This window comes from Peromyscus maniculatus, chromosome 8 (assembly GCF_049852395.1).
Source record: "Peromyscus maniculatus bairdii isolate BWxNUB_F1_BW_parent chromosome 8, HU_Pman_BW_mat_3.1, whole genome shotgun sequence".
NCBI classification, from domain to species: Eukaryota; Metazoa; Chordata; class Mammalia; order Rodentia; family Cricetidae; genus Peromyscus; species Peromyscus maniculatus.
Window position 1 is genome coordinate 65,645,626 of NC_134859.1, and position 22,770 is coordinate 65,668,395.

General features: G+C 51.3%; 1 protein-coding gene across 5 annotated transcripts in view; it reads left to right on the top strand.

The window, feature by feature from the left end:
* Window positions 1-22,770, top strand: part of Rab11fip4 (RAB11 family interacting protein 4) — a 113,675-nt gene that overhangs the window by 76,958 nt on the left and 13,947 nt on the right. For 3 of the 5 annotated variants that reach the window (XM_042282477.2, XM_015996274.3, XM_076542974.1), the window contains 2 exons: window positions 17,433-17,662; window positions 22,080-22,274. In XM_042282477.2, the coding sequence (XP_042138411.2) occupies window positions 17,433-17,662; window positions 22,080-22,274 (425 nt within the window). The remainder of the gene's footprint in view (window positions 1-17,432; window positions 17,663-22,079; window positions 22,275-22,770) is intronic. The other 2 variants (XM_042282478.2, XM_076542973.1) reach the window with 1 other exon arrangement.

Here is a 22,770-nt window from a genome sequence, read left to right on the forward strand (position 1 = left end):
CACCTGACATGGGTGCTGGGAACCATTGAGCCAGCTCTCCAGCCCCGAGTTTTTTCTTTAAGTGGGTGTGCACATGCATGTACACTTGAGTGCAAGTGCTTGCAACTGGCAGGCAACTGTGAGCACCTGACGTGGGTGCTAGGAATCCAAATTCAGGTCCTCTAGAAGAGCAGCGCATGCTCTTCACCTCTGCGATGTCTTCCTCTTTGAAAATAAAAACCAGAAGAAAAAACAAAAACCAGCACGTCGCTGTGCAGTCCTGGAAGGCCTGGTGACTGTTCCGTGGACTAGGCTGTTAACTAGGGTGTGGGAGAAGGCAGGGTGTTCTCTGGTCATCTTGTCCCCTGCCCCCACGCCCAGGCCTGGAGTCATAAAAAGAGAACCCACACTTGGTAGCCCAGCTCGCTGGAGTGGAAAGGGGTTAGAGCCAAAGGTAGGGGTGTGTGTGTGTGTGTGTGTGTGTGTGTGTGTGTGTGTGTGTGTGTGTGTGTGTATGTATGTATGTATGTATGTATGTGTCTGCCCCTGGTTCCCAATCTAAGTCCCTGTGTTCAGGCAGGAGAGCATAGAAGTTTTCCCTTTGTTTCTGCTCACTGGTTTCCCTGAGAGAAATGCCTGTGTCAACCCAGCCTGTTCCTGCTCCTCACACACCCACCTCCCCAGGGCCTGTTTGCTTAGGTAGAAAAAATAGGTTTGGGAGCCTGAGAACATCTGAGTATAGATAGACCTGGCTCTTGGCTCCATCCCTCACGGCTTGAGGTAGACTGTTGGATTCTCTGCCTCAGCTTCCTCAGCTTCGGCGTGAGGGCACCACAAGTGCCTGCCTCCCAGGCATGCCTGCCCGCTCTCAGCAATGCCTGGTGACTGTAGGTGCTGGCAGTGAAAACCCTGCACGCTTCCCCAGCTTTCTCTCGGGATCATCAGTCCCCAACAGGGTGGCTAGCAGGTATTGTCTTGATGAAACAGGAAATCAGGTAGGGTCGGGGGTATGCCACCTCCTGAGGATCTGTGCAGGAGAAGCAGCGTCCTTGCCCATTGCCTTCATTTTTAAAGAAACCAGCTTGGTCTCTGCACATCAGCCTGGAGGTCCAAGTGACTGGCGCCTGCGTGGCAATCTGTGAATGAGATGCAGAGCACATTCTGAGGTGACAGCCTTCCCTCCAGGGGCTTGGTGTGGGGCTGCGTTTGGTCCTTGCTCTCCGAGGCTGCCCGCTCCGCCTAGCTCTACACAGGCTGCGGTAGTGTACAAGGGAGAGCGGCCCTCTGTTCCTCCGCCAGACCACCCCTCACTCAGGGGCGATCTGTCTGTGCCTGCACCTGTTCCCGGGGTAAAGGCTCACTTGGAGCAGTACTGTCTGCCCAGCAGCCCACAATCCGCCTTATTACAATGCTGCGGCTTGAGATAGCTGCAGAGGCCGCAGGAAGTCTGGAGAGGGGCCAGACTAAAAGGTGCAGGCTGTGCAGCCACTGGCCACATTAGGCGACTGTCCTTGGTAGTCTTCCAGGGAGCCAGATGTACCTGCTTGTCTAGCTTGGCCACTTTGAGCTCTGCAGCTCCACTGAAGTGCAGCCAGACGGCCTGACTTGGCTGGTACAGTGGGTGGTGGTCAGAACAACTTCTGCCTGGCAATTCAGGGTAATAACCTTGAGGTGACGGCCATGTGGTGGAGCAAGGTCCTTGTCTGCAAGGCGGGCTTGGCCGGCACATCTTTGTGTAGTTATCTGTGCCGCTGTACCAGTTATTAGCAAAGGCTTGAAGGCTCTTACAGCAACAGTGATAGGGGACACTGAGAATGTGTGTGTGTGTGTGTGTGTGTGTGTGTGTGTGTGTGTGTGTGTGTGTGTATGTATGTATGTGTGCATGCTCGTGCACAAGTATGAATGGAGTCGTCGACCGCCGTTGGTACACACAGGATAAGGAACACTGGATCCCCAACCCCGCTACACTCAGGCCAGATTTGGAAACACCCTTTTCCTTTTGCATGTTGACATTTCAGATTGGTGTGTGTTGTACACTTGACGGTGTGTGTTAAACTTAGCTGATAGCACCTTTCCGTTCTTGGGGCACTTAAATGAACAGTGCATCTAAAACTGCGGTGTCTTGGATTTAATGAAACATGGAAACTAGGTAACCTCTGGAGAACTTACATAATTTGCCCAGTTTCTGCAGAGCAGGGACAGGAGAGCCACCTGTAGTGGTAGCAGAATTGATTGAGGCACGGTATAATGTGGTTCAAATGGGCACGCTTGCATAGGACTCACTGGCTCAGGTCCCAGTGGGCTCTGCAGCTGTGTGTCTGAGCCTCACTCAGGTTCCTCCCCGACTACATGGGACCATGAGCCCCTAGTTGTAATTAAGGGGGGGGGTGTCATTGGTCAGCTTACTCTCTCTCTCTCTCTCTCTTTTTTTTTTTTAAGATTTATTTATTTATTGTGTATACAGTGTTCTGCATGCATGTGTCCTTGCAGGCCAGAAGAGGGCACCAGATCTCATTACAGATGGTTGCGAGCCACCATGTGGTTGCTGGGAATTGAACTCAGGACCTTTGGAAGAGCAGTCAGTGCTCTTAACCACTGAGCCATCTCTCCAGCCCCAGCTTACTCTCTTCTGCTGGGTATCGTCTACACACCCCTCTCCCCCTAGATTAAGAGAAGAATGAGAGCGGGGAGCTGTTACTGACCTCCCCAAGGTAGCAGTGGGACGCCGATGTGACCAGAGCCTTTTACTAGTTAAATTAAAAATAAAAAGTGTGTGTGGGTGTTTTGCCTCCCTTGTATGTCTCTGCATTGTGTGTGCCTGCTGCCTGCAGAGGCCGGAAGAGGGCGCTGGATCCCCCAGGACTGGAGTTACAGAAGGTTTTTAGCCACCTCGTGGGTATCTGGAATTGAACCCGGGTCCTCTGGAAGATCACCAAGTGCTGTTAGCTGCTGAGCCATCTCTCTAGCCCCCTTGACTAGTGTGTAATCCGTGGGCAGACCCTTCCGGCCCCTCATTTTCTCACGGTGTCTGAGCTTTTGTTTTTGCCCATGCTTCCTTTCAGCAGCTTTCTTGAAGATCTCTCCTCCCCTCTTTCCACATGGAGCGTCTTGGGAGTTTCCTGGGGAAGGGAGGGACAGGAGGATTACCCTTGGGTCTGTGCCGTGGGCTCTGCACCTTCTGCCCAAGTCCCGGTGCCACCGACACTCCTGGTTCCTGTTTGGGCAGCCTGCGTGTCTCAATTTCGGGTTTTCCTGTGCCCAGAGTTGTCCACTGCGGTGTTGGACAGTCACCAAGAGTTTGGGGACTTTTCTGAGGCCTCCTCACTGTGCTAAAATCAGACCTGATCTCAGGCCTCAGCCCTCATGGCTCTGTGATTGTGTCTGAGTTTCCCCTCTGAGTAGACGACGCATGGTAGGTGCTTAGCAGATGGCCCTTCTCACTTGGTTGTGACGACTTTGTGCTTCCCTAAGTGACAGGGATCACAGAAGGGTGCAGACGGTGCTGTTGTATCGCATGCCCTGAGATAGATGAAGGAGCTGGGGGCAGGGAGCAGTGGTACAGTCACCCCCGTGTGCCAAGTTACCATGGTTTAGGGAGGACTGGGCTTCAGATGCTGGCAGGATGGAGGTGGAGAGTGGGCCGAGTCTGGTAGACAATGTGGATAGCTGGGCCGGGACACTCACTGAGGTGGGAGCAGGGTTTGGGGGCAGTGGACCATGGATGTTCCCAAGACCTGTCTTCCAGGACCCCTAACATGGTCCAGTGCCCCCAAACCCTGCTGGCTAGAGACTGGCTTTAAGAGGAAGTGGCTTCAGAGCTTGTTTCCTTAGGTCTGGTCTGCTCTCAGACCCTTTCCTGTCTTCTCTTAAAGTTCCGGTAGCCATTCTCCACTTTCTGGGCAGTCAGGGATTCACAGCCCCCTCTTTCAGGTGGTAGCCATAACATCCAGGTACTGCGGAAGGTGGGCGAGATGACAGGAGCTTGGGGCACGTCAGAGGAAGAGCCTGTGGACGGGCTTGGCTGCAGATCTGAGGAGCAAGGCCCTGGTTCTATGAGCAGGTTCTTTGAAGGCTTCCAATGTGAAGGCTCCCCTGTGAACCTTCAGCCTTTTGAACCCCAGGCTATGGCTGTACTCAGACCTAATGTCCTCTTACCTGCCCCATACTGGGCAGGAGGGTCCTAGCTGAGGCCACAGGACAGGAAGGCCCTCAAATCAAGCCTACAGGAGGAATGCTGGACCCCTGAGCTGATGAGGTGCAGGACGACAGAGCAGCGGGGGTTCTGGATACAAGGCCCTGGCCTAGGTGTGGTGAAGGGAGGAAAGCCCAGTGGGACCAGCCGTCCCTCTCATGAGCCTGCTCCTCTGTCTGCTCCAGACAGAGCCTCCCCAGCAGCTGTGGGTGAGCACTGGCACCTCACTGGGCTGTCCATGGCCTGAGGGTTTCTGTGGCCCAGGGAGGAGGGTTGGTCCCCTTTGGCTTCAGGTTTCAGGCTATGTGTCACTCCAGCCGGGGACACTTCCCAGCAGTGGCCTCTCTGGGAGTTGTTCCACATCATCTCTCCTGAGACTACCCACGCAGAGGGCAGAGAGCTGGCCACTGCCTCCCAAACCTTCACCTGAAATCTGGGCTCCTCCTGTCACAGTGATAAAATATAGAGCTCCCAAAGCCAGCCCCAAGAGTGCTGGGCCATGTGAATAATTAAGCCCTCACTTCAAACAGCCACATCTTTCAAAGCTATAATTTGTAGCCCAAAATAGCTGCCTGTTCCAGGAGCCAGGAGAGCCCTTGTGCGGGCTCCAGTGTAGTGTGCATTTGCTTTGACGATAACACGTGAGCTGTCCCAGCCCACAGTTTCTAGGGAGAGCCTGGGGCACAGTGACTGTTGGGAACAGAATCTTCCCAGGGTGCCTGGGGAATTTTCTTTTGAGAGCTTGGGGTCAGATGTAGTGGCACGCCTTTCATCTCAGCACTTGGGAGGCAGAGGCAGGCAGGTTTTTGTTAGTTCCGGGCCAGCCAAGCGTACATACACAGCAATGTCTTGTCTCAAACACAAACAAAAAAGGGACATAATTTAGATGGGTATCTGAGGTCAGGGGGTCCAGATTGAGGTGCATGTGGCCCTTCCTTGGTAGATGTAGATGTAAAGAGAGAAAATAGCAATCAATTGAGGGAAGCCTGGACTGCACTTGGAGTATGGTTCTCTGTAGTGATGATGTTTCTGTACAGGCTATAGGGGAGAAAGCAAGAATTCTCTGTGATGCATGGAACAGGGTGGGCATGGGTGGTCTTATTTTCTCCAGGTGTGGCTGTGGCTTCCCAGGTCCCCCTCCATGTGTGTGAGGCGATTTTCTGTGTGGGAACCCCAGGTTAACAGGAAATGCCTCCCTGGACCCTCTGCTTCTCAGTGACTGGCATGCCTGGAATTCTTGGGGCTAGCTGCCGCTTTGGTTTCCAGATGTGGAAGCAATTTAAATTCTGTTTTCACAAACCCTGGGAGTTTGCCTCCGAAGCCCATGTGCTCATTTGAAAATCAAGGTCGTTGACTCTGACTAGTAGGGAAGGGGTAAACCAGATATCTTCTTCGAATCCTTCTTATTAAAAATTAGTTTCACTGGAGTGCTTGGATATGAGACCCTGGGTTTGGGGACACTCACACCTCATTCAGGGCAGAGTTGAAAGTGGGTTCACCTTCTCTCCTGTGAATTTTTCTTGGTGATGATTCAGCCTCTGCTGTCTCTTTAGTCAGCATCACTGATCCTGGACGGCCATGGGAGCAGGGAAGGAAGGCCCTCAGGAGGCTGGCATCACAGTTAAGCAGGGTGCCCACGTGTCCCCAGCGTGGTAGAGGCTCCCCTTCCTGTCGTGGCCACAACAAAGAGAAGAAATCTGCTCTGGATTTTAAGTAGCCAGAAATACTGTCTGGAGTGGAGAAACTAGAAATATCTTGCTCAATTACCAGGCCCTTCTGGCCACAGAGGTGACCGCCCCAGGATTAGAGGCTGTACGTACAGGCCTGTGGTTCTGAGGCTGCCTGCCATTTCTGCATCTGTTAACCAGTCACTATTCACATCTGTTTTGTAACTCCAGGAGCAGGATTGTGGACAAACAGAATCACCTTTGCTCTGCACACTCTGACGGCACTGGCAGGGTTGTTTGTTTGTTTGTTTCTCGTGAGACAGGGTTTTTCTATATAGGCTTGGCTGTCCTGGAACTCACTCTGTAGACCAGGGTGGCCTCGAACTCAGCGATTGCTGGCCTCTGCTTCCCAATTGCTGGATTAAAGGTGTACACCACTCTTCTCAGCCTTGGCACTATCAGTTTTGAATATCTATGATTGATTATTGCGCGCACGCACACACACACACACACACACACACACGCACGCACGCACGCACGCACGCACGCACGCACGCACGCACGCACGCACCTGTGTACATATTTCTATAGGTGTGCTCATGTGGAGAGCTGGGCAGAAACATCCACTGATTGAGGATCCCTGTAGGCCTCCCTTGAAGCAAAGAAAAGGACTATCATATCAAAGTACTTCAGGCCTAGTGGTTTAGATACTTGAAATAGATTTTCTTAGGATTCAGGAAGCTACATTTGAGACCAGGGTGCCAACAGAACTGATTCTTCTAAAGTCTCTGTGCTTGTTTGTGTGGTACCACGCTCCTCCCCCTCCATTTTCATTTCTTGACAGTCTTCCCTCCTGGTTGTTTTGAGTTGTTTTTTTATTTATTTGTTTTGTTTAAAATAGGGTCTCATGTAGCCCGGGCTGGCCTCAAACTTGCTGTGTCACTTTCATGGACGGCTTTGAATTCCTGGCACTCCTGCCTCTGTCTCCAGAGTGCTGGGACTAAAGGTGTGTGTGCACCACCACACCCAGCTGGCCCACAGGTATGGATCGCCATGTTCATAGGACACCAGCTATGTTGGAGTAGAGCCCACCCTGAGAACCTTGTTTGTGTTTAGTTAGCTGCTTCCTGTACAGACCCCAGCAACACCGGAAACATACTCTGAGGTGCCCAGTGTTGAGTTTTCTGTAGAAATTGATAGAGGTAGCTGAAGAGGGCTTTGGGAGTCTCTCCCACCCCCAGAGAGAAGAGGAAGTGAGGGAGAAGGGAGCCTGAGACCGCAGGAGAGCCTCAGTGGAGGGAGCTAGCCCCCCTCCCAGGGAGGGGCCCGCTGGGGATGGCTCTGGATCAAATGCTCCATTTGGAATTGGTGGCAGGAATGGCCATTAGAGTCACCTCAGCTATCATTGCCTCTTTGTCTGTCATCAGTTAGTCTTGCAGGTATTTGGTCCTCCGGGCCTGGTGTTTCTGGCTTTCTGACTCTGGGGTGGCTTTGCTTATTTATGTCACTTTTACTTTATTTGGTGCTTTTTTTTTTTTTTTTTTTTTTTTTTTTTGAGACAGGGTTTCCCTGTGTAGCCTTGGCTGTCTTGGAACTTGCTCTGTAGACCAGGCTGGCCTTGAACTCACAGAGAGATCCACCTGCCGGTGCCTCCTGAGTGCTGGGACTAAAGGCATGCGCCACTACGCCCAGCTGCTTATATCACTTTTAAATGGTGCACAGTTCTTCTGCTTTTCCATAATCAGTTGAGCACATTGAGGGCAAGCTGTCTTCCTGTTTCCTGTCAACTTTAGCTGTTGTGGCTGCTGTCTGGTTGATGCAGAGACTGAACTGAATGTGGGGACCTGCGTAGGGTGAGAACAAGGGTTCCACCACTGAGCTGCATCCCCAGCCCTCCTTAAGCTTGCTTCCAACACACCCTAAAAAGGAATGTCCTACACGGTGATGGTGCAGCCGCCACTGTCTACCCTGGAAAGCTGTTGAAGGTAGGGCCTGGTCACGTTTTCAGCTCTGCGAGGGTTATAGTATATTCCTCCCTATCTCTATAGCTCGCCAATACGTTGTTAGAAATGCTTTCATTAACCTCTCTCAACTTGGAAGTGCACATTTCCAGACCTCCTAACCAGAGACAGACCTCATCTGAGTTTAATGCCCCACTGTGTGACTTGATGTGACCCTGGCTGGTTCCATGGCATTCCCTTTATTTGATTTTAGGTAGGGTTTCACTCTAGCCCAGGCTGACCTGGAACTGTCTCCGTAGCCCAGGCTGGTCTCGGCCTCACAGTGCTCCCCTTCCCTTAGTCTCCTGAGTGCTGGGAATGCAGGTGTGTGCCGCGGCCTTTTCTTTCTGTGGTCCACCAGGCAGTTGTGTCATAGAAGGGACTATGTTAGTTTGGTTTGGGTCCGTTTTTCCTTAGTTGACATGTAATTGGTGCTATGTTCCTTCCCATTGAGTGAATTAGATGCTAGGGGTTGAATAGATGTTAGCCATTTTTATTAACTGTTTTGCTGAGACTCTCATGCTGTGGGGTGTCTGCTTACCTACATGAGTGTTCATCTCTTCCCATTGCTGATGCTGTTTGATTTCTGTGTTAAAGGAACAGTCAGTCACCTGCTTTCCTGTGATCTGCAGTGGGGAGTGGGGTGCTCTGGTTCCCATCAGCCTCTGATCTGTTGGCTTTGTTTTTCCGGCAGTCGCTGGGAAGTGTGCTGTGCGAGCCCCGATAGATTGGTGTTCTCGTCTTCTGTCTCCCCTCTAGTCCTCCATTACTTGTTCCGTCCATGCCGAGGGAGAAAACTGAACATCTCCAGCTCTCAGCTCTGTGAAGTTTTGCTGTGTGTATTTTGAAACCACTAAGAGATGCATAAATATATATGTGGGAGGGTTACATCTTGGTAAATGGATCCCACATCATTTTTAAGTGCCTCCTACCTCTTGAAGTCCTTCTGAGATTAGCGTGGCCCTGCCAGCTTCCCTGGTTGGTGTGGTGGCGAGGGACACGGCGCCGTCGGTGACGGGGTGCCTGCTTGCCTACATGAGGCCCTCCTGAGTTCTGCTGCACCAGAAGGGAAAGAGAACGCCAGAGCAGCAGCCACTTCCTTGGCAGTGCCAGAGGTGCCCTGGCCAAGGATGCGGGCAAAGACACTGGACTCTCTCCGGTCACAGGTTTGGCTGGCATTGGTTTCCAGCTCAGGCACTGGCTGAGCCAGACTACACAGCCTTCTAGGCAGTGGGACATGCTTGTCAGCCAGACCATACCCCTAGCCAGAGCTGCACCGCCTGGGCCTACCTCAGACCCTCCTTGATGCTGCCCCTTCCTCCGGCCCTTCTCTAATGACTTGGCTCTTTTTGGTTTTTCGAGACAGGGTTTCTCTATGTATCTTCGCACCTTTCCTGGAACTCACTCTGTAGTCCAGGCTGGCCTTGAACTCACAGAGATCCGCCTGGCTCTGCCTCCCGAGTGCTGGGATTAAAGGCGTGCGCCACCACCCGCCCGGCGACTTGGTTCTTTAGGTCCCTTAGCACTGCCCATGCCTCTGCTCCTGTGGGGAATTTGCCCGTCTCTGGGCTGCTTTGGGCTGTTTGCTGTCTCTAAGTTTTTCTGAGAGCTACAGCATGCTTCCCTTCCTGCCAGCAAGTGAGAGTTGAGTGTGGTATGGAATTGGGGAGGAAGGCCGTTGAAGTCGGGCTGGAAGACTATGTGGACTTCCACATTTGTGGCTGTGGCTTGGGCAGTGGCTGGCTAGTTCTGAGTGCTTGTGCTCTGTTTAAATAGCACTGGAGGCCGGAGAAACCCTGGCATGACATTCTCTTCTGATGTCACTCAGCACCAGGCACAGGTCCCACATAGAGCCTGCCTGAGCAGCCCTGTCTCCCCTTCCATACATGAAACCAATGAGGAGATGCCCATTGTTGCTGACTTACCTGGTCCTGGGACTGCAGATCCCAGTGAGGTTGACGGCAACACTGGAGTTACTGCACTGAGACCAACTCCTGGGGGCTCCTGCTGAGCTAAGGTGAGACCCTCTACCCTCTCTTGGGGTTCAGGAGCAGACATGGAACCCAGGGCCCAACCCCTGCCTTGGCTGCCCGCCCTTGGAGTGGTGGGTAGTGTCTGGGAAGGAACCTGGTAGTATGTTCTGTTGTCTGACCTACCTCTGATGCATGAGAGCAGGAAGCTCAGGGCTACAGAACTTTGATCTCACAGGATCAGGCCACTCCCAGAGCAGCAGAGATGGCTTAGTGATCCGCTCTCCCGGGAGGTCCCTTGGCCTTGGAGGCAGGTCAGGGTTCTGGTCTGCTGTGTAGATGCCAACCCCAACTCCTCGGTCCCACCTCTGGCCTTTGATTGGCACTAGGTAGCCCTTTGGGCGGGGGCAAGCTTCTCATCACCACTGATGAGCATCTGGTCACTGTGGATAGCAGGGCTGGTGGCCACGGTTGAAGTAAGTTACAGTCAGGATGCTTCCCAGCACCTCACATAAACACCACCGTGTTTATGTGAGGAGACCAGCCAAGCCGTGGTGGGCTCTGAGGGCCTCAGTCCTTCTAGGCAGTCTCGTCTCACCCAAAGAAAAGCCCCATTATGACCCTGGCCTGTCCCATTTCTCCAGGCTGTTAGGTGGCCAGATACACAAAAGATTCCATTACTGGCCTGGCCCAACAGCCATCATACTTCTCCTCAATGTCAGGCTTGGCCTGTGCCTACCTACAACCTCTTCTCTGCAGTGGGGGGTCCACGTGTACCCACGGGTGCCTGGTTTCAAGGGAAGCTGAGATGTGCCCGCCCAGGCTATTTTTACCCAGCTCTGTCCCCACAGAGCTTTGCTTTGGCTCCAAGTCACCGCCTGCGGAGTGGAGCCCGTTGCCAGGGCTGGGGGTGGATGAGCCCGCGCCTCAGGGCCTCCTGGACTCCCTTCCCTAGGCGGCATCTCATCTCAACACTTATTACAGGGTGTGACTAATGTGCACACAGACCTGCCAAGACAGTGGGCAAGAGAGGGCCCTGGTGCAGGGAGGAGGAGTGACCTGGCCTCCCTGGGGTTGGAGAGCATTCAAGACACCCAGGTGTACCCCTGCGTATCGTCCTTGAACACATTGATGACAGTAGCAGCTCACATTTATCAAGCCCTTCCGGTACATTCTAAGACTGATTGCTTAGAACAGTTACCAATTCACTCAGTTCTTATTGTGGTTAGCTCAGCTGCATACATGGGGAAACCAAGGCACTGGGTACTTCAGGAACCTAAAGGCCGCGGTGCTCATATGTGGTGGCGTCTGACTTGAACCCACTGCACATCATGTCCTCCACACCCGCCATCTATCTCTCTGCTGTGTTTCCAGCATCCTTAAGAGGTGAGGTGCTGTCCTAGAGTAGATTCTCTGTGCCAGGCCTGCCACAGGTGCTCAGCATGGATGCTTTTAGATGAGGCTGCCTCATCCAGTAGTCACTGTACCAGGCAGGGACCACCCCAGAATCGGCATGAGGCCTTAGATGCTCTTTTGTTGGTGATCATCAGATTCTGTGACACAAAACAGTTTGATTCAAGAAGTGCTCACTCGCCGGGCGGGCGGTGCCTCACGCCTTTAATCCCAGCACTTGGGAGGCAGAGGCAGGCGGATCTCAGTGGGTTCGAGGCCAGCCTGGTCTACAGAGTGAGTTCCAGCACAGCCATCTCTCCAGCTGTCTCAAATAAAGAAGTGCTCACTCGTCACCTGCCCTGTGCCTCTGCAGTGCTGGCTGCTGGGGTGCAGACTGTAGACCTCCCCGTGGCCACACCTCCAGTCTCTTTGCTCTTTGGGGGAACGGAAATACGTAGTCACTCTGTACAGTCGGTGTTCTCTGTACATCGCCTGCTGCCAGGAAACTCAGGGTACGTAACCTTGAGTCTGCTCCCCAGCCTCTCGACTCCCCACACCAGACCAAATGAAGCTGTTTAGTTTGGGTCCTGACACCTCCTGGCTACCCCGCAGGGACAGTGAGCCTTTGTGAGCCTCTCTGAGGCTTGGACGCTCCCTCCCCCTCCCCACGTGTATTGATACTTGGTCTTTTCAGCAGCCCTTGAATTCAGCCCTTTCCAACTCCCTACAGAGGAAGGGGTGGCTGTGGGGCCTGCTGACGGGTGAGCACAGCTCTTGAGACTGAAGAGAGGCTCCACGGGCAGGCTGTGTGCCTGCTGGCAGCCTCTCCAGCTGAGGACAAAGTGGAGAAGTGGAGGTGGGGACACCCCGGGGATGCAGCCGGCTGGGTCCTATTCCCCTAGGCTTGGACTCAGTACCCAGACTCCAGCAACCCCCGTCCTTGGATTAGTCTCTCGGCCCAACCATGAAGATCTGTCAGGATCTTGCTAGCTGACCAGCCAAGGATCCAGGGCGGGTGGGACGATCTAGGCTCTGAACACACAGCCTCCAGCCTCTCCCAAAGCCAGGCCTGACTTTAGGCTGCCACAGCTGCTGACTGGTGCTTATATAAATTGCCATGCAGTCTCTAGGGCAGAAATGACAGTCCCTGTTCTCTAAGGGAAATTCCAGGGGATCAGAGAGATGGCTCAGGCTCCAGAGCTGTGCCCCCCATCGATCCCAGCCACACAGGTTCCCAGAGCTGTGCCCTCCACCAGTCCCAGCCACACAGGTTCCCCAGGGCTAACAGCGGCATACTGCATGAACTTGACCTCCCACCACCCCTGTGACCTCAAGGCTGGGAAAGAAGGTGTCCCTGAGATAGTTTTGATTGACACAAGCACGCCATGGTGTCTAATGGGGGTGTTGTCCCTGTGGCCTAGGACAAGAGCTCTGCTTAGGGTCACCTCTTGGTCCTCAGGGACAGAGCCCTAGGGAGCTAGATTGGGCCAGACAGAGCCACACTGCCTCCTGAGGACACTGCCCTCCTGAAGCTTCCTAAAGACCAGACATAGCCTTTCTATACAGACTCTGAGGAGGCCTCCATAGCCCCAGGCGTGGACTTGTACTGGATGCCCAGGCCACTGCGTGATGACTGGATGCTCCTGTGTAGTCACCCTCCCCCCCCCCCCCATTGGTGATCAGGACAAGAAAGGAGAGATCTGGGGACTAGAATCTCAGAAGCTTACTCTGGGCAGTGACATTTCTCATTGGAAACTCAGTCTCCTGGGATACCCATTCCCTGCCCTGCCAGCCCTCTGGGCGGGTCCTGGGCACCCTGAGAGATGCAGGGTGTAGGTGTATTCTTTCTGGGTCTCCAACCAGTGTGCTGATCAGGTGGGCTGATGACAGTTGTCTCCCATCTCCCCACGTATAGCACTTTTGGGGGAGCCTCTGACCACAGGGCGGGATGGGGCAGGGCGGGATGGAGGCCCGCATCTTGCATCAGCCTGAGTAGAATCTACGTGGCATCCCCAGGCAATTCATCCTCAGCTCCTACACGGTCCCCAAAGCTCTCCAGTGCACAGCAAGGCGGCCTCTGCCGGAGCCACACGAAGCAGGTTCTCTTCTGGGTCCCGGCCTGAGTAGGCATAGCTGGAGGGTGGCTCAGAGCTTCTGCAAGCCCACACCCCCAGTCAGCCGAGAACCCCGTCAGGGTGATGACATTCCTAGGAGAGCTTCCCTTCACTCTGCATCATCGTAAAGGAGCGTTGCTGGCTCAGGAGAGGGTCCTGTGTGACTTGTTGTCCCTGCCTGAGCGGAGGGCACAGGTTGGGGGTCAGAGGCCTCTCTGTGCCTCCCAGAACTGCTGCTTCCCCTTCTGAGGTGTTTGGGGAGGGAGCTGCTGACCCAGCACTTCCTGACCCGGCTCGGGGGCCTGGACTGCAGGGTGAGCCGGGCTGCGTGGGGACCGACGCCGCCGCGTGGGGACAGACGCGGGCCAGTCCCGTCCTGCCTGCTTGCTTCTTGCTGTCTTTCTATTACTTGAATTGGGGGGAAGCTGCAGGAATCGGTTTTGAAGTTATAATTAAAATTTCCACTTGCCTTAGGCAGACAATTGTGGGTTGAATGAAAAGGTGTTAATAGAGAGAGAAGTTAATTTTAAAATAAAACGCTGTTGAGCGAGTGTGTGGGCATACACCTGTGGATGGCGCTAGGAGGCACATGGCGCTCCAGACTTGGCGCAGCAGAGTCTGGCTTCGGATCTTAGCAGAGCCTTTTGTGAGCCCGGCGGCTTCAGCATCCCCTGGCCTGCTTTGAACCTCATCTCTCTCAGGCATTAGATGTGACAGGAATGGGCATCTGTGCCCTGTACACCTCATGGCACTCTCACGGGCTGCTGTGAGAGATGGACAGCGCTCAGTGAAAGATGACGGGGGGGGGGGTGCGGGAGGAGGCAGATGTGTGCTCTGCTCAAAAGTCTGCCTAGGAGGAGGGGTGTCTAGGGCCTTTCTTCTGTCCTGTGATGGAGATAGTCCCCTTGAGACCATTTTTCCCACCCTGTCAGGAGCTTGTGTGGTTCGTGGGGTGCTGGGTGAGCACTGGTGTCCTATTTAGTTTTAGTGAAACAGGGCACCCTGACTCCCAGGTAAGGCCTGTCAGCTAGAAAGGGTGAAAGGAGGTGAGGTCCTGGGGCTAGGTGAAGGTCAGCGGCAGCTCACGCCTGTAGCCAGACAAGCATATGGTGGCACTCCTGGCAGCTTGTCCCGTGCTCACCTTGCCTGCCTGTCAGGTGAAGTTTGCAGGTCGTCATAGTGGGGAAAGGCATAGAGTACTCACACTGCTCCCTCGAGGGATGGGCCACCTCCTCACTCACCCCTTGGGTGTCCGTGCTAAGCAGCATCTCCCATGGGGTGGCAGGGTGCACGTGGAATGTTGCATCAGGAGGGGGCATTATCACTAGCATCTAGTCCCTAGAGAGTGACTCACCACCTTGTCGCACCCAAATCTGAAAACCAGTAAGTGTGAAGATAGCAGTGATAAAGGAAACCGAGTACATGGCAGCCAGAAGCAGCCAGGGCCCTCTGCCCATCCTACCAGACAGAGAACTCTGGTGGTGACTCTTTGAACTCCCATTTCCCCATCAGTAAAATGGGAGTAAAGACAGCCGTCCTGGAGAGTTGTCCCCAAACAAAAGTAGGACATTGCAAACTCTACCCGTCTCTGGTACACCTGAGGCTGTTCTATTGCATTGGTCTCCGCTGTTTGGGGGTGAGCTTTGTGCGTGCTGAGAGAGAGGTTTGATGAGTTAGGAGCCCCGTGTGATGGAATAGTAATGCGTTGGTGCGGAAGACCCCATGAACACTGGGATGACTTCGATTGTTCATCCCTTGATCTCTGCCCGTGGGACTGCCTGGTGCTGACTTCGTTGGACCGTCTGTGTCAGCTGAGTTTTGGCACAGGTAGGAACCAACTTTGTTAATCACCCTCTCTTCATAGCCCCCAGGTCTCCTCAGGGCATAAGCTCAGCCTGTCTCCAAGTATCTTCCTCTGGTGTCTTGGAACCTTTTCTTGTGGACATTCTTCAGGGCTATGCTTCTGGCCCCCTGGCAGCCCTGGGATATGAGGGAAACATTTTTTTAAATCATTTTTTATTTATTATGTACACAGTGTTCTGCCTGCATGTATGTCTGCACACCAGAAGAGGGCACTAGATCTCATTACAGATGTTTGTGAGCTATCATGTGATTGCTGGGAATTGAACTCAGGACTTCTGAAAAAGCAGCCAGTGCTCTTAACCTCTGAGCCATCTCTCCAGCCCGGGAAACATTTTTAGTAGAGTTCTCAGGCAGCCCTAGACATGGATCATACCCTAGGACATGTAGAAGCAGAGCCGTTGGGAGTGCCCACCTCCTCAAAAGCCAGGAAGTGGTTTCCTGTGCCTACTCCTCCAGTTAAGGTAAATAAGCTAAGCCTGAACTCTTGTATAAGATGTTGTCGGCAAGGGCCACAGACAAATCTTGTACACCAACAGCATATAAGGTGTAGTCTGGGCATTGGACTGTCTGACTCAAGCCCAGACATGAGAGGTCCTGGCTGGTGTTGTGTGACAGACTTCTGTCTATTTACTCTAGATAGGACGCCCACGACAGGCCAGAGTATGGACCAACAAAGGGCATCTCCTGAACCGATGGGTTTTATTGGGGTTTCTTACGGAAATATCACCACAAGTCTACCCCCCAAATCTGGGACCCTGGAGCACACTGCACAGCCCACAGGCAGCCCAGGAGGTTGGACAGCGGCCTTTCCAGGCACCTTGGTTGGCCTCGCCTCTTCCAGGCAGGTCCATGGTCTGTCTCTTAGAGGCTGCTTAACTGGTCTGTGCGTGTTTGAGCTTGGCTTGTCTGAGTGACTCTCAGCCGGTTGTCTTGGGAGGGAGGGGCCTAGAGAATCTGGTCGGTTTCAGGGAGTTCCTGAAACTGTTTTGAGTTGTTTGCTTTCTGGCCTAAAGAGGTTACCTGGGAGATGGAGTGTTTCAATTTTGAGGAAACTGCTATACAACTGCTGACAACATGACTTCTGTCAAAAAAATAGTAATTCTTATTTTCTTTCTTGTGAGACAGGATATCACTGCAGAGTCCTGTCTGGTCTAGAACTCACTATGTAAATTGTGCTAACTTCAAACTTGCAGCAATCCTTCTGAGTGCTGGGAGTGCCTACTGTGTGTGCCTACTGTGTATGCCTACTGTGTGTGACTACTGTGTGCCACGGGCAAGCAGGAAATACTCAGTGGACACAAAGGTCCTATAAGGGCCCATTGCCATTCTTTGGTTTATTTTTTGAGACAGGGCCTCACTGTAAGTGTTAAACCTCTGAGGGGGGAAGGTCTCCCCAGTGGAAGTGTTATAGCTCTGAAGGGAAAGGTTTCTTGGCAGTCGGGAGCCAAGGAATACCACAAAGTCACACGGCTCAACAAACCTCACGCAAGAGATTTATTGGGAAAGACAGTGGCTGCCTCTGTTCAGGGGAGAAGCAGCAGAGATCTGAGAAGCAGGCTTATACGGGGTTTCTTGGGGCTGGAGTTTTCCAGGGTGGGGAGCTCAGGGATGGGTGGGATTTCAAACCCCAAAGTGAGCTCAGACTTTTTACTCTACACTCACTGTGTAGCTTTGGCCGGCCTGCAACTCCCTTGTAGAGCAGGCTGACCTCAAACTCACAGAGATGAGATCTTTCTGACCTGGGATTGAAGGCGTGCACCATCAGGCCTGGCCCATGGCCGCTCTTGATTTTCAGAAGAGGGCGCTGAGGTTCTAGGGCAGTGCAGGGTCTTGGAGAGTGCACCCTAGCTGCAGATTTCCCTGCAGCATCTTGCCTCATGTTCCTCCTGTGAGGTCAGGGTTGCCCCTGTCAGCTGACTAGGGTGGGTCCACCCTCAGTGCAGATCACCAGAAGCCTTCACAAAGGTGTGTGGCTTCCTGTGCAGACTGTGATGAGGGCCCCAACATTGCCACTGGTCCTCAAAAGGTTGGCCCTTCTCAGGATGGCTCTACCTGGGAGACAAGCTCCTCACTGGGCCCTCATGAGTCAGCTACCATGAGAGGCCCTCACGGCTAACCAGACAGATATCCTCATATCCGGAGTTTCTAATTCTTGGCCATCCCGAACCCCAGTCCCTGCAGATATCCTTATCGACTGAGGAGTGCTGAGTTCCAAGGAGCCCACCTCACTCATTCTGTCCTTCTGTCTTTGCCAGGGCAGCGACATCTCTAGCTCTTCCTTTGCTGATGGCGAGCTCCTCCCCAGGGAACCCGGCTTCTTCCAGGAAGAGGAGGAGGAAGCAATGACACTGGCCTTGCCTGAGGGACCCCAGGAGTTAGAAATGGACAGCCCCATGGAGAGCAGCCAGGGCCTGGAGGGCTCTGTCCGGAGTCCTGACGAGGAGAAGGAGCCTGAACTGGGGGGCCTGTTCCTGCAAGAGGACAAGTGAGTGAGCAGAGTCGGCATGTGACCCCAGGGCCAGGATCAGCACCCGAGATGTTACCTCCCCAGGTTTCTGGATAGTAGGGATGATTCTGGAATTTCAGGCCACTGTGCAAAAGTCAGCTTTCTCTGGTGGGGTCTGGGAGATTGTTAACAGTGTTCCAGCATGTATCCCTGACTAACCTAGAACTTGCTATGTAGACCAACCTGGCCTTGAACTCACAGAGATATGCCTGCCTCTGTCTCCTGGAATTAAAGGCATGCACCAACATTTGTGGCTTTCAGAACTCTACTTCTAATGGTTGCTTAGTGATGTGGGATATATGAACTCATTTAGTTTTAAAAAGAAGGTACATGCCGGGCGGTGGTGGCACACATCTTTAATCCCAGCACTTGGGAGGCAGAGGCTGGTGGATCTCTGTGAGTTCGAGGCCAACCTGGACTACAGAGTGAGCTCCAGGAAAGGTGCAAAGCTACACAGAGAAACCCTGTCTCAAAAAACCAAAAATAAATAAATAAATAATAAAAGAAGGTATAGGACAAGGATGTAGCTTAGTGGTAGAGTACTTATATGATTCCATCACTGTGTTTAAAAAAAAAAAAAAAAGCTCATTACAAAAGATGTCTTAGGAAATGCCTGGTTTTGTTTTTTTGTTTTTGTTTTTTGTTCTTTATTCCTTTGGGTGGCCCACTATCCAGCTCCCAAATAAATCACACATAGAGGCTTATTATAAATGCCTGTCCTTAGCTTGACTTGTTTCTTGCCAGCTTTCCTTTACTTAAATTATCTCATCTACTTTTTGCCTCTGGGCTTTTTCCTTTTCTTACTTCTGTATATCTTACTTTCACTCTTACTCCATGGCGGGTGGCTGGGTGGCTGGCCCCTAGTGTCCAGTTCCTTCCTCTCTTGTTCCTTCTTTTTTCCTCCCAGATTTCTCCTTCTATTTATTCTCTCTGTCTGCCAGCCCTGCCTATTCCTTTCTCCTGCCTTGCTATTTCCATTCAGTTCTTTATTAGACCATCAGATGTTTTAGACAGGCACAGGAACACAGCTTCACAGAGTTAAACAAATGCAACATAAAGAAGGCAACACATCTTTGCATCATTAAACAAATATTCCACAGCACAAACAAAAGTTACACACCTTAAAATAATAATCTACTACAGCCTGGGAAAATGATCTTAAAATTGAGCAGCGATGATTTCTAGGAGGTGTGTGGTTTATCATTTAAGTTACTTTCCATAGACCATATTTCAGCGTTGATGAAGAAGTGTTTTAAAAACAGTTGTAAGGCCTGAGTGGACTGGGCCGTGTCTGTAACTCATTGTGGAGCGATTGTGTTGTACAGCCAAAGCCTTAGGTTCAAGTCCCAGCACTGGGAGAAGGAAACGGTGAACATTTTCCTGGCTTTTTGGTAGAGCAGCAGTGCCGATGTTCAGTTTGGTGTCAGTAAAAAGGGATTTCCTTGGGAGGGGAAAAGGGGGGAAGGGGGAGCAAGCCGGGAGCTCTAGCAGTCGCTGAACCACACAAAACTGCCAACGGTTTTGATTTGGTTTCGTTTGGTTTTTCAAGACAGTATTTTCCTGTGTAGCCCTGGCTGTCCTGGAACTCACTCTGTAGACCAGGCTGGTCTCAACGCAACGCCTGCCTCTGCCTCCTGAGTGCTGGAGTTAGAGATGTGCACCACCACTGCTGGGCAAATTGCCAACTTCTAATCATCTCAAACCTCATAAAAAAGTTAACTTCCGCTTTATTCTTCTAAGTCAGAATCTCTGCACAGCTTCAGTTCCGTCCTCAGACTTAGCTGCTCTCCTGTGCTCATCATCGTTCTAAGTTCCTTCATCGTCCTTCTTCGGTCCTCTCAAGACTGAGGTTTTCAGTTATAGACCCATACAGAGTAGCGATTCTCTGCCAAGGCCAAGTCACCCAGGTTTAAATTCTTAAAGGTCATAAAGGCAGATAAGAGTTTTCCTCAGGCAGTGACTGTCAGGCTTTCTTTTACAACCCAAAAGGGGAGTGGTTAAAGGAGGTGGGGTCAACTAAGAGCTAAAATCGGTTAGTATATCAGGAAAAGGGAATTTATGTGCTCAAACTACATTCCTAGAAGTGGTTAGATAAAATGTTAAGAGTCTACAATGTTAGTATAAATCATGAGCAAAATAAAACTACCTATTTTTCTTTAGGAGCCATAACTTGATGCACCTGGTATGTGAAAGGTTCTTTTGTTCTAAATGTAAGAAGGGAAATCTAGAGATACCACTAAGGCTGTGTAAGAAAGGAAGGTCTGAGCTTAATTTGCACAAGAAAAAAAGTTATGTACTTAACATCTGCCTGGCCTAGGTGGTATGTTAAATATCAAATGGATATTTACCTTAATTTAGGAGACTAGCAGGTGGTCTGGAATGCTTGTTCTATCTGCCATTTTTTTGTCTTTGGATATGTGAGAGATAGCTCAGATAAAATGCTTTTGTCTGGAGCTGGCCCTGGCCTTGGATGCTAACTAAAGGAGATACATGATTCCAGTGCTAAAACAGAGAAGAAGAAAAAAGCCTGGAAAAAGGAAGCCTTGTCTGTGTGACTGTTATCCAAATACCTTAGTTGTATGGGGAAAAACTATGCCCAAAGAATGACCAAGCCACACCGTTAGTTCTTAGGAAAAAGAATCAACTGGGGAAGCTATAATAGAGCACATGAAATTCAAATTGATATGTTCAAGAGCTAGTAGCACCAATACTTCCTTGAGTCTTGGCTTCCTCTGGAAAAGCCCTTGGCCTTTCCAGGTAAATGCTCTGTCATAATCAGCTGAATTCCTACTTCATATTTCTGTGGCTCATAGCAATGATCTGTGGATGAGGAGGGATTTTGCTGTGACTGTGGGAAGATAGATTCAGGAAGGCTGTGAGCTGAGCCCCTCTTTCCTCTCAGGTTGTAGATGGTCCCAACCAGGCCTCCATATATCATATGGGTTACCCATGAGAGGTCAGAGATCAGTGATTCTCAACCTGTGGGTCAAGACCCCAGGGTTGTCAAATGTCCCTTTCATGGGGATCACATATCAGATATTTACATTACAATTCATAACGGTAGCAAAATTACAGTTATAAGGTAGTAACGAGAATAATTCTGTGGTTGGGATCACAATGTGAGGAACTATATTAAAGGATCCCAGCATTAGGAAGGTTGAGACCCCACTGGTCTAGAGTCTGGGGTCTTTGACAGATTTAGAATTCAGTGTCTTTGGACTAGAAATGCTCCTTATAAATTGGAGGCTGGTTCTCACCTGGTAGCTCATTGTTACTTGTCATGAGGTAAGATAATGGAGGCCAGAGAGCTGGCTCAGTGGGTAAAGGTGCTGCCAGATGACCAGAGTACAGAACTCACGTACAAAGCTGGATGCAGTGGTGAGCATCTGTAAACCCAGCACTCCTACAGAGAGACAGGAGCATCGAGCAGGCGAATTGGCCTGGAGGATGCAGCAGAATCAACAAAACAGACTGCTGTCCCCTGACTCCACACATGGACTGTTGCATGGGTATGCCTATGTGCACACATACACACACATACTAATAATAGTAATAATTTTTTAAGCGATAATTAAAAGCTGGAAAAAGTGAGAATGGGAGAAAATAACCAAGGCCCTTAACCCAAGCCCTGTTACCATGTGACTGTTTGTATTTTTATTCTTCTTTCCTTTTTTAAAGACAGTGTCTTGCTGTATAACCCTGGCTGGCCTAGAATGCTCTATGTAGGCCAGTCTGGTCTTAAATTTATAAAGATCTACTTGCTTCTGTCTCCTGAGTGCTAGAATTAAAGGCTTGCACCATCACTGCCAACATAGTAAGACCTTGTCTCAAAATAAAAAAGTTTAAGCTGGGCGGTGGCGACACATGCCTTTAATCCCAACAGCACTCAGGAGGCAGAGGCAGGTGAATCTCTGTGAGTTCGAGGCCAGCCTGGGCTACAGAGTGAGTTCCAGGAAAGACTCCAAAACTACGCAGAGAAACCCTTTCTTGAAAAAACCCAAATAAATAAAGTTTATTAGTTGCTAAGTCTCCAAGTTTGTATCTAACTTATCATTGATACTTATTTCTCTGCCTTCTTGCCAGTATTTGTATAAGCCTTTCAACCGGCATCGATACTCCGTAATTTAATAATTTGAATCAACTGGTACATATTCTAATATAGTAACTATAATTACAGTGTAATATTAATCTATCTGTTGCTTAACCATCGTAGTAGCCAAGGTTTTGTTGTTTTCTATGGCGGAAATTTCTATGCAGGATGTTCCCCTTAGGATGAGGTCCCCCAAATCAAAAGGTCTAGACTTGGCCAGGTTCCTGCTGTAGGGGCCAGGCTGGTTTCCCTCAGGAACTGTAGGTCGGGCCCTCTGCCCTTCACTAACTGGGTGCTTACCCTCAGGTCCCTGGTCCTCACTCCATCTATGACCACATCAGACCTTTCCACTCACTCCACCGCCTCTCTCATCAGCAACGAGGAGCAATTTGAAGACTATGGAGAGGGGGATGACGTGGACTGTGCCCCCAGCAGCCCCTGCCCTGATGATGAGACCCGAACCAATGTCTACTCAGATCTAGGATCGTCAGTGTCTTCCAGGTGGCCTCCTTTGCTCCGAGGTGGTATTTGGAGTCCAGGGAAAATGGCAGAAACAGTCTAGCCTCATCCCAGTGGGTCAGACAGGCAAAGTCCGTCCTTCCCTCTGTCCGGGGCTACATGGCTCTGCTAGCATGTGGGGTGCCTCCTCCTCTCCTGATTGGGGGTCAGGTTTGTCCTTTTATCTTGGGGAGGAAACAGTTAACTGGTCTGTGAGTCTGCAGACCCATGGTGGGTGTCTGTCATGGAGGGTGTCTGTCATGGTGGGTGTCTGTCATCGTGCTTCCCAGAGTTTCCTTCCTAAAGTGGCCCCTTCTAACCTGCCTGAGTCATTCCTCCCTGTGACATTAGCTCTCGGTCTGCCTCGTCTGTTACTTGGGATCATTTCCCTAGCTTCCTTTGACAACCATGGGGAAGGGATGCTCTGGTTTATTTCCATTCCTCTGTCCCAAAGCAGAAATAAAAGCCTTGGGGAACTAGGTAGAGCAAGCTCAGTAGG